Source organism: Diadema setosum, chromosome 4 (genome assembly GCF_964275005.1).
Source record: "Diadema setosum chromosome 4, eeDiaSeto1, whole genome shotgun sequence".
Lineage (NCBI taxonomy): Eukaryota > Metazoa > Echinodermata > Echinoidea > Diadematoida > Diadematidae > Diadema > Diadema setosum.
The window spans coordinates 27,379,111-27,394,486 of record NC_092688.1 but is presented as its reverse complement, the minus strand read 5'-3'; the positions used below and the strand labels follow the sequence as shown (position 1 = coordinate 27,394,486).

The window sequence follows — 15,376 nt, the reverse complement described above, 5'->3', positions numbered from 1 at the left end:
TCTGCTGATGCTTTATTTCTTTCTTCATTCTAATAAAAAAGTTTCAGAGTGCACTCAATCATTGCAATAGAAATATAGAGACAAGGAAAATAAATCAAAGAATTCTTTGGAAAAGGACAAACTAGTCATACCTAACTGCAACTATTCAGATCATAATGTGTCTGAATTAGTAGACTACTCTGGAACAGAAAACCAGGGGATCCAAACTTATTGATCTTGTCCACTGTCTAGGTTCCTTCTGGTGCTATATAGAGCTCTTGACAAGAATGCACAAAGCACAGAATAAGCTGTAATTTACATTTGAAAGTTGTCCATGTTTGGTTTCACTGCCCTAATCTATTGGGCAGGCAGAGGAGAATAAAGGGGCGGGGCTGCTGGTGTCAGTTTGGAGACTTCAGCTGAACAAAAAAGTTGTAGCGAGAGATATAAGAATGAGAGAATGAGACACAGACAGATGGGGGTGGGGGAAGAGGATGGGGGGGGGGGGGGAAGAAGGCAGCATTTTAGCAAAAAAAAATATGGCCTTGTGAATTTCATTTTTATTCTAGAATAGTTGAATTAGTTTACCAGCTTTGCTTGTAAGGAAAAGTGGATTTATCTCTGCTTATCCCTATTTGGTGCCCACTATCTTCTCTAGATGCACCCGTCTTCCATTTTTGCATATATCATATTTCAAAATATAGATTTGGAGAACTGAGAAAGGAAAAAAATGAGTGGGTGGTTTTGTCAATGATCACAGAGAGACTCTAATTTCAGCTATTTCAGGGATTAAAAGAATGGAGACTTCAAACAATAGGCAAGGCTCTCTAAGGTTAGGCATATCATTAGCACAATGACAGCAATTGCTTGTACCTTAGCATAAAGGATAAATTCCTTGAGTGGAGGAAGGCAAAAACCTAGAAAGTTTTATTGATAACAAAATCCACTTTGATAAACAAAGCTAAGTCACAAGAACACAGCAAGAACATTTTCATGTAAATTCTCACTTAATATAGCAGGGTTACGTGGAATTTTGACACTTTTGATACTAATATCGTTTCCCAGCATGCAGGCAAGGTGAATGAGAAGATGATATTAGGGACTTCTCGATTTCACCTCCTGAACGTGGACATTGAGGTAATGATGTCATTTTAGGGAACTGCGCATGCTCCAGGTTTTCAAGCACGTCTAACCCCAGAATCGCAAACGCGTCTGTGAAGGATATCACGGCTACCTACTTTCCCTCAGATTCAGAACATGAGTGACGTCATCGCTTTGCACAACCAATCGCCAGCCCACTGAAGGGGACGGAGCCATGACGTCATAGCAGTATGTAGTGAATGGCTTGCACTGAAAATCGAAATGGGCGATAACAACGCGGACATGATGAATGGTCTGTAGCAATTTGGAACCGTTTTGTATTAAAAAGGTGGCCACGTCCAAACAATGGAAAGTCCCTATTATATCGTTCACGTAGAAACCAGCAGGATAACATGAGGGAAAGATCTCATTTACTTAAAAAAAGAAAGAAATTTAGCGAAGATCTAGATAAGCAGGTCAATGGGAGATGTGTGACATTATGACACCATCAACTCCTCTCATTATGTGCTTCATGAAATTTGAAATCCCACAACTTTGTTTTCAATGTCCCATTGTAATGAAATGTCTCCTGTCGCATTGTGCTTTCAGAAAGCATGACAGAAAGTGAAACAAGGAAAGGGCGTTAACCAAATGTAGTTTGTGAAAATCAATTTGCAAATGGACAATATGAGAAAAGGGAATAATACTGGTAGAGTATCATTACCCTACTTTCAAGACAAGAAACCTTATCAATGTTGGATAATGTCCTGTGTATATGAGAAACCATCAGCAATAGATTGTCTGAAGATTGTAATCAATATGCCTGGATTTGTTTCAGTTTGATTTCAGCAAAGGCAGCCTCTTCAGTACAGAATACTTTTCAGCACAGGAGCTATGCCTGTACAAAATGAAATATATAATATATATGTCATTGCATAAAAACACACAAAGATTTGCTATTCAACAAGAATAGTGTGTGTACAAAATACATGTCAAAGATATGAAATATACACTGCAACAAAATGTGCATCATGACAAAACACCATTTCTCTGGAGAAAATTGAGGAAAATTAGAAATTATCTGTGTCTTGGAAAAGTCTTAATTGATGGTTGCAATTCTATCCCCCTTGGTAACATTTTTCTTACAAGGGTTTTTGATTTACCACAGGAATGAATCACTACGAATAGGAAATTTATACATTTTTTTTTCTGCAATTGAAATGTGGCTGCAAATGCCAGAAATGGTAAGTATGATATTTACAGTACACTCTAGATAGAAACACCATGGCTTTTAAAACACTGATGACACTCCATACGATGGAGATTTTTCTGTATTACATATATCTGCAGAGAGGAATCTTTACATATATGTATACTTAACCTTCAAGGCAGACCTTACCTCTGTGAGCTGAATCACCGTATATACATACAGTATAGCAAGTGCTACACCTTGTGGGACAGTGGTTAGGTATCAACACCAATTACCATGTATGGGACTGTATCAGTTGGCATGCTAATACTAGGGATGCTGATAAACATTACCCTCTTCTTATCACACATCTGGTATGCAAGTGATGAGGCAACTCAAAGTAAACATCACAGTGGGAGAGAGAGAGAAAGATTGAGGGGTGCAATGTAACATGCCTTGGAGGTTCACATAACACACACTTGTGACATATGTTTCACAGTAACAACAAATAAACAAACAATAAAGGCCCTGTAAAAAAGAACAATAAAAGTAGAAGGAAGACTGTTCTTTTTTTTCTGCATGAAAATCAGGGATCTGTGTTTTCTCTTCTCCTTACAGGAAGAAAATGGAAACAAGAAACTGCCACCTGGTTTGATGCATGTATGTGAATATACAAATTCAGTACCACAATATGTATGAAGTCAATTAAGTCAATTACTGTTCAAGGTGCAACATTAACAAAACAATTTTTGAGTAACTGTGAATCAAAATAATGCTTCCTCTCTGTCATGACTCTTAACTTGAAATGTGCAGATCCATGGTAACAAGGCTGAAAGGACACCGAAAATAATCATTACTTTGACTTGCAAACAAATTGTTCTACAGGCTCTGGCCTCTCATCATCCAAGTCTTAAACAAGAAAATGCATGTCTATCAATGACGCTGATTATAGTCATTTAAGCTGATCATTTCAAGGAAAAGAGCAGTATGACAAAGGTATCTTTAATCAATGAACTAGTGGCAGAAACATGACAAAAAATGGATTGGTTGAGGGATTACTGTAAGTTGACTATAAAGCAGGAAAAAGGCAAGAGGGAATCACAAGAGGCAATCACTTTCCTCCTTCACAGAGAGTGTGGCCTTAAAGAAGATGGTATCCTGAGGCCAATTATAGTAACAGTGTCATTCCTCTCAACAGACAAATCACGACTGAAATGCACTGGTCTGTTTACATTTAGCCATCAGGAGAAAAAGAATATAATTTAGATGTCAAATATGGACCTGTTCGGTTTTTGTGCTGTTTTTTAACATAAATGTCTATTTCAGCCCGAACTGGGGGCTTCACTATGCCTGACAATAGTTGATTTATGCACTGGAACAGCAATGCACCTGACTTGTTGCACAACCCATTAAATCATCTTTCTTCATATTTGGAAGCCCCCCCAGTTACAGCTGACATTAGGGCAGTGTTTTAAAGCCGAATAGGTCTATAATGGCTTTGATGGAGTTTTGTATACTGAAACATTGTCAAGTTACTAGCTATTGGGGGAAAAAAAAGTTTTAAAGGCATAATTTACAATGTGCAGATGAAACAAAACCCCAGCTTTAGTACTTCAAAATAGTTCTAAAATATGAGCTAGGGATAGAAACAACCATGTAAAAATTCAAATTTGTTTTTAATATTAAGTATTGTTATATCGAAAAAATGTGAACAATAGTTATAATAAAAATATTTCCAGACTAAACCATGTACAGTTACGGTTTATTGAGAAAAATAGTGATAACTCTTATATTTTAGACTTTATTGCCAAATTTTTAGGTAGGATGTTTTGTGATCCAACTGAACAACACAAATATGCATCAAATGTGATATCTCCAACATTTTATATGTCACTGCTCCCAAAGGTAAAGAGTACCTTTAAGCAATCATTTTTCTTCCTATTCACACACTCTTTCCTTGGATCACAAAATGTGCACACACAAACACAGTATCTTCAGCCTTCTGCCTGCTTATTTTCAAATAGGTCATCCTGTAGTTAACACTGCAAGAAAGTGATGAAAAGACAAAAGATAAACACAAGCATTGTGACACGTCACCGATAAGTGAATAAGTGAGAAAGGAGGCTAAACAAAAATTACCTTTGTCTGGGATTCATCCTTCATGGACGGCCCACCATCAATCTCAGTCGTCCCTTCTCCAGCGCTCTCTACATTTTCATTTGATAAATCTTCCTTTCTCACTGCTCGATGCTCCGTGGCAACAATATCTGATGGCCGGACAGCCATCTCACAAGGGGTGGCTTCCTGGGCCAACACGGCTTCCTCAACAATGCTCATTGGGGGAAATTGATGCTGACTGGCTGCATCGCCCTCATGGTTGCCAAGAGGAGGGCTTACAACAGCTTTGGCTGGACTCCAATTCGCATTCTCCACTCCATCCTCAGCATGTATCCAATTGGCTTCTACTGTCTGGTCATCAATGGCCAAAGTAATGGCCAGTTCTGATGAGGAGGAGACTACATTCATTGCCTGACCTTGGTCTGAGTGCAGACTTGTCCTACTAGGACCACTGTCCAGTGTGCCATCTTTCACAGGAGAAGGTAGACTATAGGAGTACTGATTGACAGGCTGGTTATCAAGGCTTATTGTCTCATTCACCCTGCTTACACAAGGGCTGTCCATGCTCTCAGATGTTGTTGGATTTGGTGTTGGTAAGGTTGCAGCTGCCACCTGGCAAGGACCCACTGCATGGCTCTCCTCCGATGGCACACCATCGGGTTGGTTCCATCCCGTGAGAGCTTGAGACCGTTGCTTCCGAGGGCTCTTTGGCTTGGGCTGTACTTTGGGCGGCTGCTTCTCACAGGGCTTTGCACCTCTTGTTCTCTCATCGCGAGCCCATTTCATCTGCACCATGGGCGGCGGATCTCCAGAGGACAGGACTTCCCACCGGTGCCTCAGCTCCCCCACCTTGGCCCTGGGAGAGGGCGTAGTCTCCCCACTCTCGCTGCTCATGCTGCGGCCGTTTCTGGTAGCCTGTGGGAGGGGCGGTGGTTTACCCTCCCTCACCAGAGACTGACCTGCATTTCTCAGTTTTGGCTGATGGGTGCTGTGAGACAAAGTGGTGCTAGGGCTCTGTTCAAACACATGTGAGTTTCTGTCACACCCTTCTACAGGTTCTTGGTCTCTCCTGTTCTTACCCTCAAGTGGAGAAAAAGCACTTGTCTTCTCAGCTTCATGTCCTCCTATATGGTACTCATTAGTACTCCAGTTTCCTCCAGCATATGAATTTGAGTGTGGCATGGTCTGCCCGGTATGGAGCTTTATCTCAGATCTGTATCTCTCCTGTCCATTTACGACCGATGACTCTCTTGGGATCCCACCCCTGTCACCCACCACAGCAGGTGGTTGTCTACCCCGGGCTTCTTGACTGGGGCCGCCACCACCCCAGGGGTACCTCCCTCTGGTCCCATCCATGGCTGGGGGCCTATAGCTGGTTACCTTCTTCCTTCCCTTCTTTTCATTGTTCTCATCCTCCTCCTGAACCCTCCTCAATCTCATATGCTGCTCCTCTCCAGAGGAGCTGATTACACAGAAAAAGGACATCCTGCTGGGGAGGTAAAATTCCTCTTTCCCCCTTTTTATCCCTCTCCTGGGGCAGGATCCTCTACTGCTGTGAACTTTGACCACTTGGCTCAGTCTCTCACCTTTCTCAGTGATTCAATCTGGGGCATAGCAAGGCGAGTGTTCTGCAAGGAGTCACAATTCTAACAGATGAAAATTTCAGAGGAAGGCGATGCACTGGTATGCCGAGTGTCCACATAAAACGGCCAAATATTTGCACGGACTTCCCAACACAGCTTCATTAGCGGCTCTTGATGGTCCCTCTGTCAATACTGCTGGCTTTGAACATCTGAGAAACAGAACCAGCATGAGTTTGATGAACACGGCAGTAAATGAGCATGAAAACAAGTTTCATGTGTCTCAGTGGACTGCATGGGTGACGGCAGACTAATGATGCCTGTAATGACGCACCATTATTCTCCTCCAACACAAAACTGAAACTGGCCAAGAATAATCTCCTGAGGTCTGAAACCAGCCTGTAATGACCTCCCAACAGATCAGCTGAACCAAACAAGATACAAATACAATGTAAATACCAGCATGAGACAAAACTACATCAGCAAGACATTGGAGATTTCCATGGTAACCGGGCATAGATCTGGTATTTTTTTATTTATGACAGCAAACCAATCAAAGATTCAGTGCAGCAAAACATCAAGAAAAGGCTATAAGGCTTTACCAAAACAGGCATCAACTTAAATTCTGTATAATTGCAAAATTTATGTGATAGATAGATAGATAGGCTAGATAGATAGATAGATGGATAGATCTACATAGAATATGTTATGAGAGAGAGAGGGGGAGACCCGTAACAATACCCTGCTGCATAGCTGAGCAAACTGCGCAAAGAGGTGATTTGGTAGCAACTGGGACAATTGACAATATCAAAAATTCAAAATTCAATATTCTAATTACCTCCTCTACAGTTCTAAAAAAGTCTAAGAAGCATGTTACTGCTGGTATTTGCGTTGACATGCACTGTATTTGAATGGCTAGTTCCTGGATGCTACACTGCATCTACACTGTATACAATGTATCTAATTGAAGCTTATTTCTATCTTAATGGTAACTACCTTTCTTATCAAAACTGGGGAAGGCTTTTAGGAATCAGGGGAACAATAGCATGAAAAAGCTTACATCTGATGAATTTAAAACTATCAAAGTCAGAAAATCAAAGTTTAGAAACTTCATCAGGCGTAAGTCGTGATAGGGCTACACAAACATGTTATACATGGGCATCTCAAAACTGTTGCCTTTTTATGTGAATGGCATATTGCTCATTGTTAACATGTCAACAATTTCATATTTACTTTCAAGACAGATAGGATTTCCTTGTCATGCTGTTCAAGATAATAATGTCTGCACAGAATGTTTTTACAAACCCTCTATGACTACACACACTGGTGTCTTCACACAATCTAGCGATAAAACTCATATTTCAGTCCGCCTGTTTGCACAACAATAGCGTAAGTCTGTCTCGAGTGACATCAAGGACACGGCACGCTATTTTGAGAACCTGGTGGATTGCATTGCTAGGTGATTATTTTAGGGACATACTAAATGACTGTTTATCACTTTTTACATATATTGTAAATTTAGCAACTCTTGTCTAATGCAGCTAAAGCATTTGCCACTGATCAGTAAGATTTCACATTTAAAAAAAAAAAAATTTCCTGCTAAGGTTGTTCTCCCCCTCCCCAAACTGTAAAAGCACACAATCAACTCACATACTTTAAAAATACATGTTCTCTTTCTCTATGTTGTTTGTTTGTTTGTTTGTTTTCTGCTGAAGCCCAAAGAGCATGAAAGCCAAATTCTCTTTACATGCAAAGTCAAGACCCATGAAATACTGGACATTCTCAGCTAAGAGAGATGAGTAATGTATGCAAACTAAAATATCATTACAGAACAATGGTCAATGTATTTTCATGCAAGGAACTTCCAAAAGGTATAGAGGTCATGTTTTTCACGTAAAAAGGTGCATCAAATTAACACACATAATAATGACAATCATTGTTTGTCAATCTCGTGAAGAGGGTGTATATTTTGCAGTTTCCAAACTTACAATGGACTATCCTTTGCCAACAAACATCTTCCCCATTCCACTATTGAATTTACCATATTTACCCTGACTGAAGTCATTTCACCAGCTCAAAATAAAGTAGGGTGCCTCTCAATAGTACAAAAGAAAGAAAAAAACAAAGAAATGATGGGGGAAAAAATATCCATCTAATGTTGCTAAATTCAAATGTTCAGTTTATGCTGCAATTTAGAAACATACTGTGTAGCTTGTCAAATGCTACATCCTGTTACAAGAGACAGCTACAAATGAGGACCTCTATGAGATCCAAAACCTCGCTGTCTCCATGGAAACCGGAATGGCCGATTCCCTGTGAGCACGACACAATCCTACCTGCATCTCTGACACTCCCAGCCACACACACATCACTGATGAATATTCCTGGTTGTATAATGTATACTTCATGGCAACTCATTTACACCGTACACAGTACCAGCAGACTCTCATCCTATTAACTTCTCTCCCATCCACCTCTGAGAGCTGGAGACACCTGCTGGATTGGCATAGGCAAGCCATGGAATGATGGATCTACTCATTTCAACATTCAAATGATCAACAGAAAACATGCATGCAAGAGACAAGATGCGTGTATGAATGAACAAGCACTTCTCTGTCATGCCATAGACTGCAACTGGTATATAATATGCAGAAGTTTCTACTCCAGAGCACTAGTATCCAATAGCAGACACAGCTAGTTTCCTGCTTCACAACTGATGATTATGCTCTCCCAAAGTAAGTTTCCCTGATTCAACGCAATCATGCAGTGATACAAATTCCTCGGTCAGCAGAACGTAGTGGACATCCTACCAGTGTTACGTCCAAGGTGACTGCACCAAAAAATGCCGTAGCTATGAAGACACGTCTTCCTCATCCAGGGCACATAAAACATTCCGTAACAGGACTTTCAAAATTCCTGTCTTCCAACTACCAAAAAGTCAATCAATTTTGAACACAATGGCAACAGAGCGCAAGCCTTTCATCCTCTGAAGAAATTGATTTTCTTCATGGGGATCAGCCATGCTCTCACAAACACACGTGTGGTATTGTGTCCCCATCTCAACTCGCATGACCATTGGCTGAAGATGTCCATACACTCGCAGCAATGCATGTGCACTTGCACACACACAAACACACACAACACATTCAAACACACACAAACACACACACACACACACAGAGACACACAACTATCAAGCTAAGTTATGAAGGTAACTTTTTTCTGATGTTCTCAATGAATGAGGGAAGGCATAAATCTCGGGGGGGGGGGGGGGGAAAGATAAAAAAAACCCTTTTCCTCTCTCTCTCTCTCTCTCTCTACCTCTTCCATTTTTCCTTCCTACTTTCCCTTTTCTCATTTTCCTTCTCTCTCTCTCTCTTTTCCCTCATAGTAGTCTGACATTCAGACAGTTGAACTGCAAAATATAAAAAGCTTTGATATAACATCAATTGGGCAAGATGGTAGAAGAAAAAGATATATCACAAATATTGTCTTTCCAACACAGAAGGCATGGAAATCATTGCAGGGGGATATCAGTTGACTGCTTCATTCTATACTGTCTTTCTTCATCTGAAATCCAAAGAATTTGTACTGTATATAGTCTGTCATTGTAACAGACCAGTGTAATCCACTCTAGTGGAAAGGAATCCCTTTAATAAGGAGACTGGACAGAAATAAATGTAATATATCATACAATACACCCATTTGTCTGAAATGTATTCCTCCCCATTCCAAAATAAAACCAGTAACAAACGACGTGATATCTTATTCTGTTCTTTTAATAGTTGTAATTTCAAGATTGTGCTGTCAGCTTTAGTGACAATGTTTATGAGTTCTATTTTCTGCAAAATCCTGATGGTATACAAAAGTCAGCATTTGTTTGCATGCTCTCCTATAAGACAAGACAGAATAGCTAATGAAAGAAAGCTAAAAATTGACAAAGAGGCATTCTGTAATACACATAAATAATCCACTGTCATGTCAACCTGTATGATTGTAGATCCTGGTAATTTCGTACCTATTTTGGCCTCCAGAATACTGTTAGTTACCACATGTTGTTACAGCTTGTGGAAAACTGTCAAAATATGGTCTTAATTCAGACTACCTCATTTTCTCTAGGTGAAGAGAGGATGATAACTAGCCTGGTTTCAAGGCCATGAAATGTTTTCTTTTGTGATCTTTTTCATTTTGCCTTTCAATTAGTACAGTTATCAGTATGGCTATCATCCAAGAATGGCAGCCTGTAGACTAGAAGCACAATTAGCATGGAGGCTGACTGGTTGCTGACTCTGGCTTTGTTCTTACTGAATATACTTTCTAAAACACAATGGCTTTTCAATGTTGTATCTGTCTATTCATTGGGTAAATTTATCACTATATATTAGTATGAATTCCACTGAAGATAGTCTATATGACATCAGGCTGAGAGCATTTTAACAACTCTGTAACAATGGCAACATTAAAGGTATTACAAATTGCATGGCACTTCTTTAATTACTCACAAGAATAAGCAAATTTATTCTTTCTCTGTCAGAATTATGTTATTGAGGTTTAGAAGTAAAGAAAAGCTTCAAAATAGAACAGTATATTGAAAGCGGTATGTGACCTGTGTAAAGGAGAAACCTCAAATAACAAGAATAAAACATCACATGGAATGATGCCAAATCAATTGTTTATCAAAGTGAATTTTACTAGGTGTGCATGCTCAAGCTACTGTAATAAAATCAATGACATTCCATGATCAGATTCATCCTAGAATTTTCAGGCAAAGAAAATATATAGTTCATAGAAAATGATTTTTTTTTGTTGTTGAATAAGGTATGGATGAAGGGAATGCAAAGACTACAGACAATGTCATATGACATAAAAGATGTCGCCTATATCATCCCTCAGAGTTGAAGAGATGAATTCAGTGAGATTTCTGGAAAGCTTTGGGCAGTTGGCATTCCTGAGATATCTGCCCTTTAGTGGTCAGTGGTCAAATTACCTTATTGCATGGACTTGCTCCCCACTACCAGTAGACATTTGATTTGAGGAGAAAACAGTTTTCTGGCATTCTCCCCTTTACACTTCATAAAATCACACTTTCTTGAAACATGAAGAGACAAAGATAAGATACATAAAAATTGTTCTTGCTTGATGAATTGAGGACAGATTATATTAGGCCTACATGTAGTATCACTATGCAAATGACCTACATGTCATATTGTTAGCCAAACACCCAAGCACATTCACAAGCTTGCATACAATAGGTAGACCCATGCATTATTTCTTTTTTCTTTAATGAAGATGGCATACTTCTCCATTGATTGAAACTAGCTGGCTAAACTTACACAGAATTAATGAGGTGAATTTTTATCTATCTCTCCATCAATTAGGCCCTAATCTATCTATTCAATATCTACCTATAAGAAACAAGAAAATATACAACAAATGCTATAGAAATAGAATAGTTTAACTACCAATAACATTTCGTGAACAAATAATGAAAACTATTAAAGAATTAAAGGAAATACAAATTTCATTACCATCTACATAATTGTTTCCTAGGATACGTATGGAGAAACCAGTAACATAAAATCATTGTTCTACCTAGGCCTTGCTATCTAGCTCTCATGGATCCCTGAAGATGAACTAACATACATATAGAACATTGATAAATATGATCTATATTATGGAATAGCGACAAAAAGTCACATGTGATATATACATCATGGAAACTTTCCACGACGTCCTTCCTTTTCCCTTCAGGCGAGACTTTGAATAATGTGCATCTTTTCTTCGCCAGCTGAAAATCACATGGTGAAATACAATCAGTGATCTGACCTAGGCCTACCAAGTGTCATCAACCAACTATGACCTTGGGATTTCTGGATAATAATTTTCATGATGGGGGGGGGGGGGGCAGGGAGAGGGAATAAACAGTCAAGAAGAGAGAGGAAAAACATACAGGAAAAGTGAGCCATGCTCAGGTTAGGCCTACATAAAAAGAGACCTCTATCATGTACATATCATCCAGATGTTTTTTAGCTGTTTTTCCTCCTCCTAACAGCCCTCGGAGAATGGCAGAGGATTTTGACTCTCACACATTGTATATCAAAGCCCAAAACAATTTTCACAGGCGTCAATGTTATTTATGACCATGAGAAAAGCAATTCTCCACCCCATTTTCTTCTTTCATATATCCAATGGTGTATTTTATACATATACATTTTGTGTATAATCAAAATTATATTGATGCAGTATATGATAGCCACTTCTCAATACTCATATAACTATGTCTTGTGATATGCAGCATTTTTGAAAGCCACTCAAAACTACTCAACTCAAAACTAAACTTGCCTCCCTATAACAGCAAGCAATATGCTAGCACTTTTATTTTGGATTATCCCTGATAGACAGAGACATGCACACATGCACAGACAACACAGACACATGAACACACAAACACACATGATTTCCAGTTCAAGGTCACATGGTCTGGTTACGAGATATTCATTTGTTTGTCCCCAATCAAATCATACAGGCTTTGCACATCTCACATAGTGAATCCATCTTTTTCTCAATGACATGGGTAACAACATCAAAAGATCAGTATCAGCTACACAAGACTGCTCCTTAGATCAGAATGAAAAGATGTCTACAGAGCTCTTTGAAAATTGGCCTAGACCATGATTCACTGCTTAACCTTTTCTATGTCAGAGACTCTGAACACTGTGCACAATGCCATGGGGTATTCTATGCCCATCAGCACTCAAAGCATACAAAGAGTTCAATTCTCCTATCACCTTCTTACAGGTAATCCAGCACACTGGAATAGTTTAGAAGATAACTAACTCATATTTCATACTTTTTACACTTGGACTGAGGGAGGTTTCAGACTGCAAATCCTCTCCATCACTTGCTACTGGTAGTCTAGCACAATGGGATGCTTCAGAAGACCACTCATATTTCATACTTCACAGTTGAACTGACAGAGGTTTCAAACTGTAAAAAAAAAATGTTTTGCTTCTGATCATGTTTTAGAAACATGTTTCTGACAACGGCACCAGCCATGAGCCATTTAGGCACTGCAACAAGTCTCTTGGCCAACTGCTCACTGCAAATGCCTTGTTTCATACATCAGCTGCTTCACAAACCCCATGGTTTGCCATGCAATCAAACATGCAACTGTTGGTACACTGTATGTTTTCTGAGTAAGAGTACATGTGATGGAAATCTAAAAAAAAAAGTCATGCTGAGATCCTTAATTTCTTCAATGACAACTTAGAGGTCAGTCAGACCTACACAATGAACACTTAGAATCAGGCAGAACTTGATCTAAACGACTACACCTCCATGCCATAGACGGCCAAACATATGATTTGAGAAATGTATTCAGAAGAAATACAATTCAAGTTCAGGTTTACATTTCCAAACTAACTTGATGAGCACGAAATATGTTTCCTAACATGTTACAAAGCCCGTTTCAAATCGGAACATCTCCCGAAGTGTATTTGATTAAGCATGCTTCCATCATAGGCTAATGAATAGCAGTAGATGAAACAGTTACAATCTCTTCTTATATGAAACACTCACAGTAAGATCACTTGCCAGAGGAGACAGCAGTGTATGCTTTCAGCCACAAGACTGGCTAGATGGAGAATGCTGCATATTAAACATGCCTTTAACCATGCTTCAGAATTACTCTACCTACAACGCAGATCTATGCCATCTTTAAAGCTGTGAGAACACCACCTTAGAATCCTACAGCTACTTGCCTCCGCTGTGCCAGAGGGAAAGATGGCAGCAGGATTGGAGGAGACCTATTCACATTTACACCAACCTATCCATCCATATATCGAGGAAACTCACAGTAACATCCATCTATACCATCCACAGTGATGCCGTCCTCATGTGTTGCTAGCTAGTATCTTGCATGCCACTCCAAACTAGCTCTCTCCATAAGATTCTCTGCCAGTGTTCTTCCAGGGGGCTTCATAACATTCTACGAAGCATCTATCCACCATGGCACATTACAGCTACAGCACCTTCCGTGCCCCAGCAAAGGACTTCACAGGTGTGTGCTGCAGATGTACAGCTCCCTGAATTTCGGAGGCTGATCAAAGAAGCGTCCTTGCTACTCCAGCACTCTAATTCCCTCTCCAAACAAATGAAAACAACTGCACAGTTTTGTTGACAAGTGGCAACAAAGTTTGCAGATCAACACATTATTGCCTTTCCTGTCTGCTCACAGCAATGTACCTCTCCAAAAGTTTTGACATTAAACTACAGGTAACGTCTCTGCCAAGAAGGTGATAGATTTTGCCAACATGCAAGCACAGCAGATTAAACACCTGGCACCTTTTGTTAGGGGAAAAACGACTCCAAGGACAACTGCATTACACAAAAACATTGCCTCTCAAGGCACTTGAAATCCCAAACCCTCTGACAATGTACGATTTGAATGCTTGGCGGTTAATGTTTCACTCTACGTCATGACGATCAAGAGAGGTTTATCTACATTAATTTTATGAGGAAAACAAAGCAAAGTTCACTTAGGCTACACACTATGTAGTGAGTCATGCCCCAAACCTGTGTATTAACTGTCTGCTTTATCAGCAGAAGACAATCAACAACATTGTTGATAAGGCCTATGAGCTTTGGTCATTAGTCTCCCTCTCTCTCTCTCTTGCTCTCTCTCTCTAGGTTAGATTCATAGATTCATTCATTCATTCAAGCATATGGCACAATGTGCCTGGTTGTTACCGTTTGCTGACTATTGCTAGTCACCTGGGTGAACCACAGGGGTCAGCACCATTCTTTAGATCCACTAGTGATATCAGAAGCAATCAGGTTCACATTAATCATGCAAATATTTGTTCATGTACACAATAACATGTCAGTTACAAAGATTGTCTTTTTATTGCTGTTGTAAACTCTCTGTGAATAAGATGGTAGGCTCAGTCTGTATTATCATGAACACGAATAGTTATGGGAAAAGAATTCAGAAACAGGCTTTCTTTTTCACTTGGTGTTCATAACAATACAGATATCAAGCATACGATCTTATTCAGGAGAGTAACAGTAAAAAAAAAAAAAAAGTCTCTGTAACTACACCCTTTCCACAAAACAATAAAGTCCTTAAAGTCTTATCACATGACAGTTGCTTTCAAGGACACAACATACAAAACAGTAAATTCAGAGACATGGAATACATATTTCACTCATTGCTAATACAATGTCCACACTGCATTCTGAGGTAATTTGGTTCTCAGTCTTTGACCAGACAGAAATATTTTCATGGCCTGTAAGTAGCAAATGACCCTTCATCTCTGCAATGAAGGTCACACATTTGTGGAGATGTATTCTTCCTATTTTTTTTTTTTTCCTGAAGTTCAGATTTCACTGTATTTTTGCACTTGCTTGTTTATAGTTTGCCTTATTGAGT

The 15,376-nt window shown here is 39.5% G+C and overlaps 2 protein-coding genes across 2 annotated transcripts in view; both read right to left on the bottom strand.

Moving 5' to 3' along the window:
• The window catches only part of LOC140227983 (unconventional myosin-XVIIIa-like), a 200,681-nt gene that overhangs the window by 76,252 nt on the left and 109,053 nt on the right, over positions 1 to 15,376 (bottom strand). The window lies entirely within an intron of this gene.
• LOC140227981 (uncharacterized) lies at positions 4,373 to 5,851 on the bottom strand. Its single transcript, XM_072308364.1, has one exon. It carries the CDS (start codon positions 5,849 to 5,851, stop codon positions 4,373 to 4,375), a length of 1,479 nt encoding a protein of 492 aa, XP_072164465.1.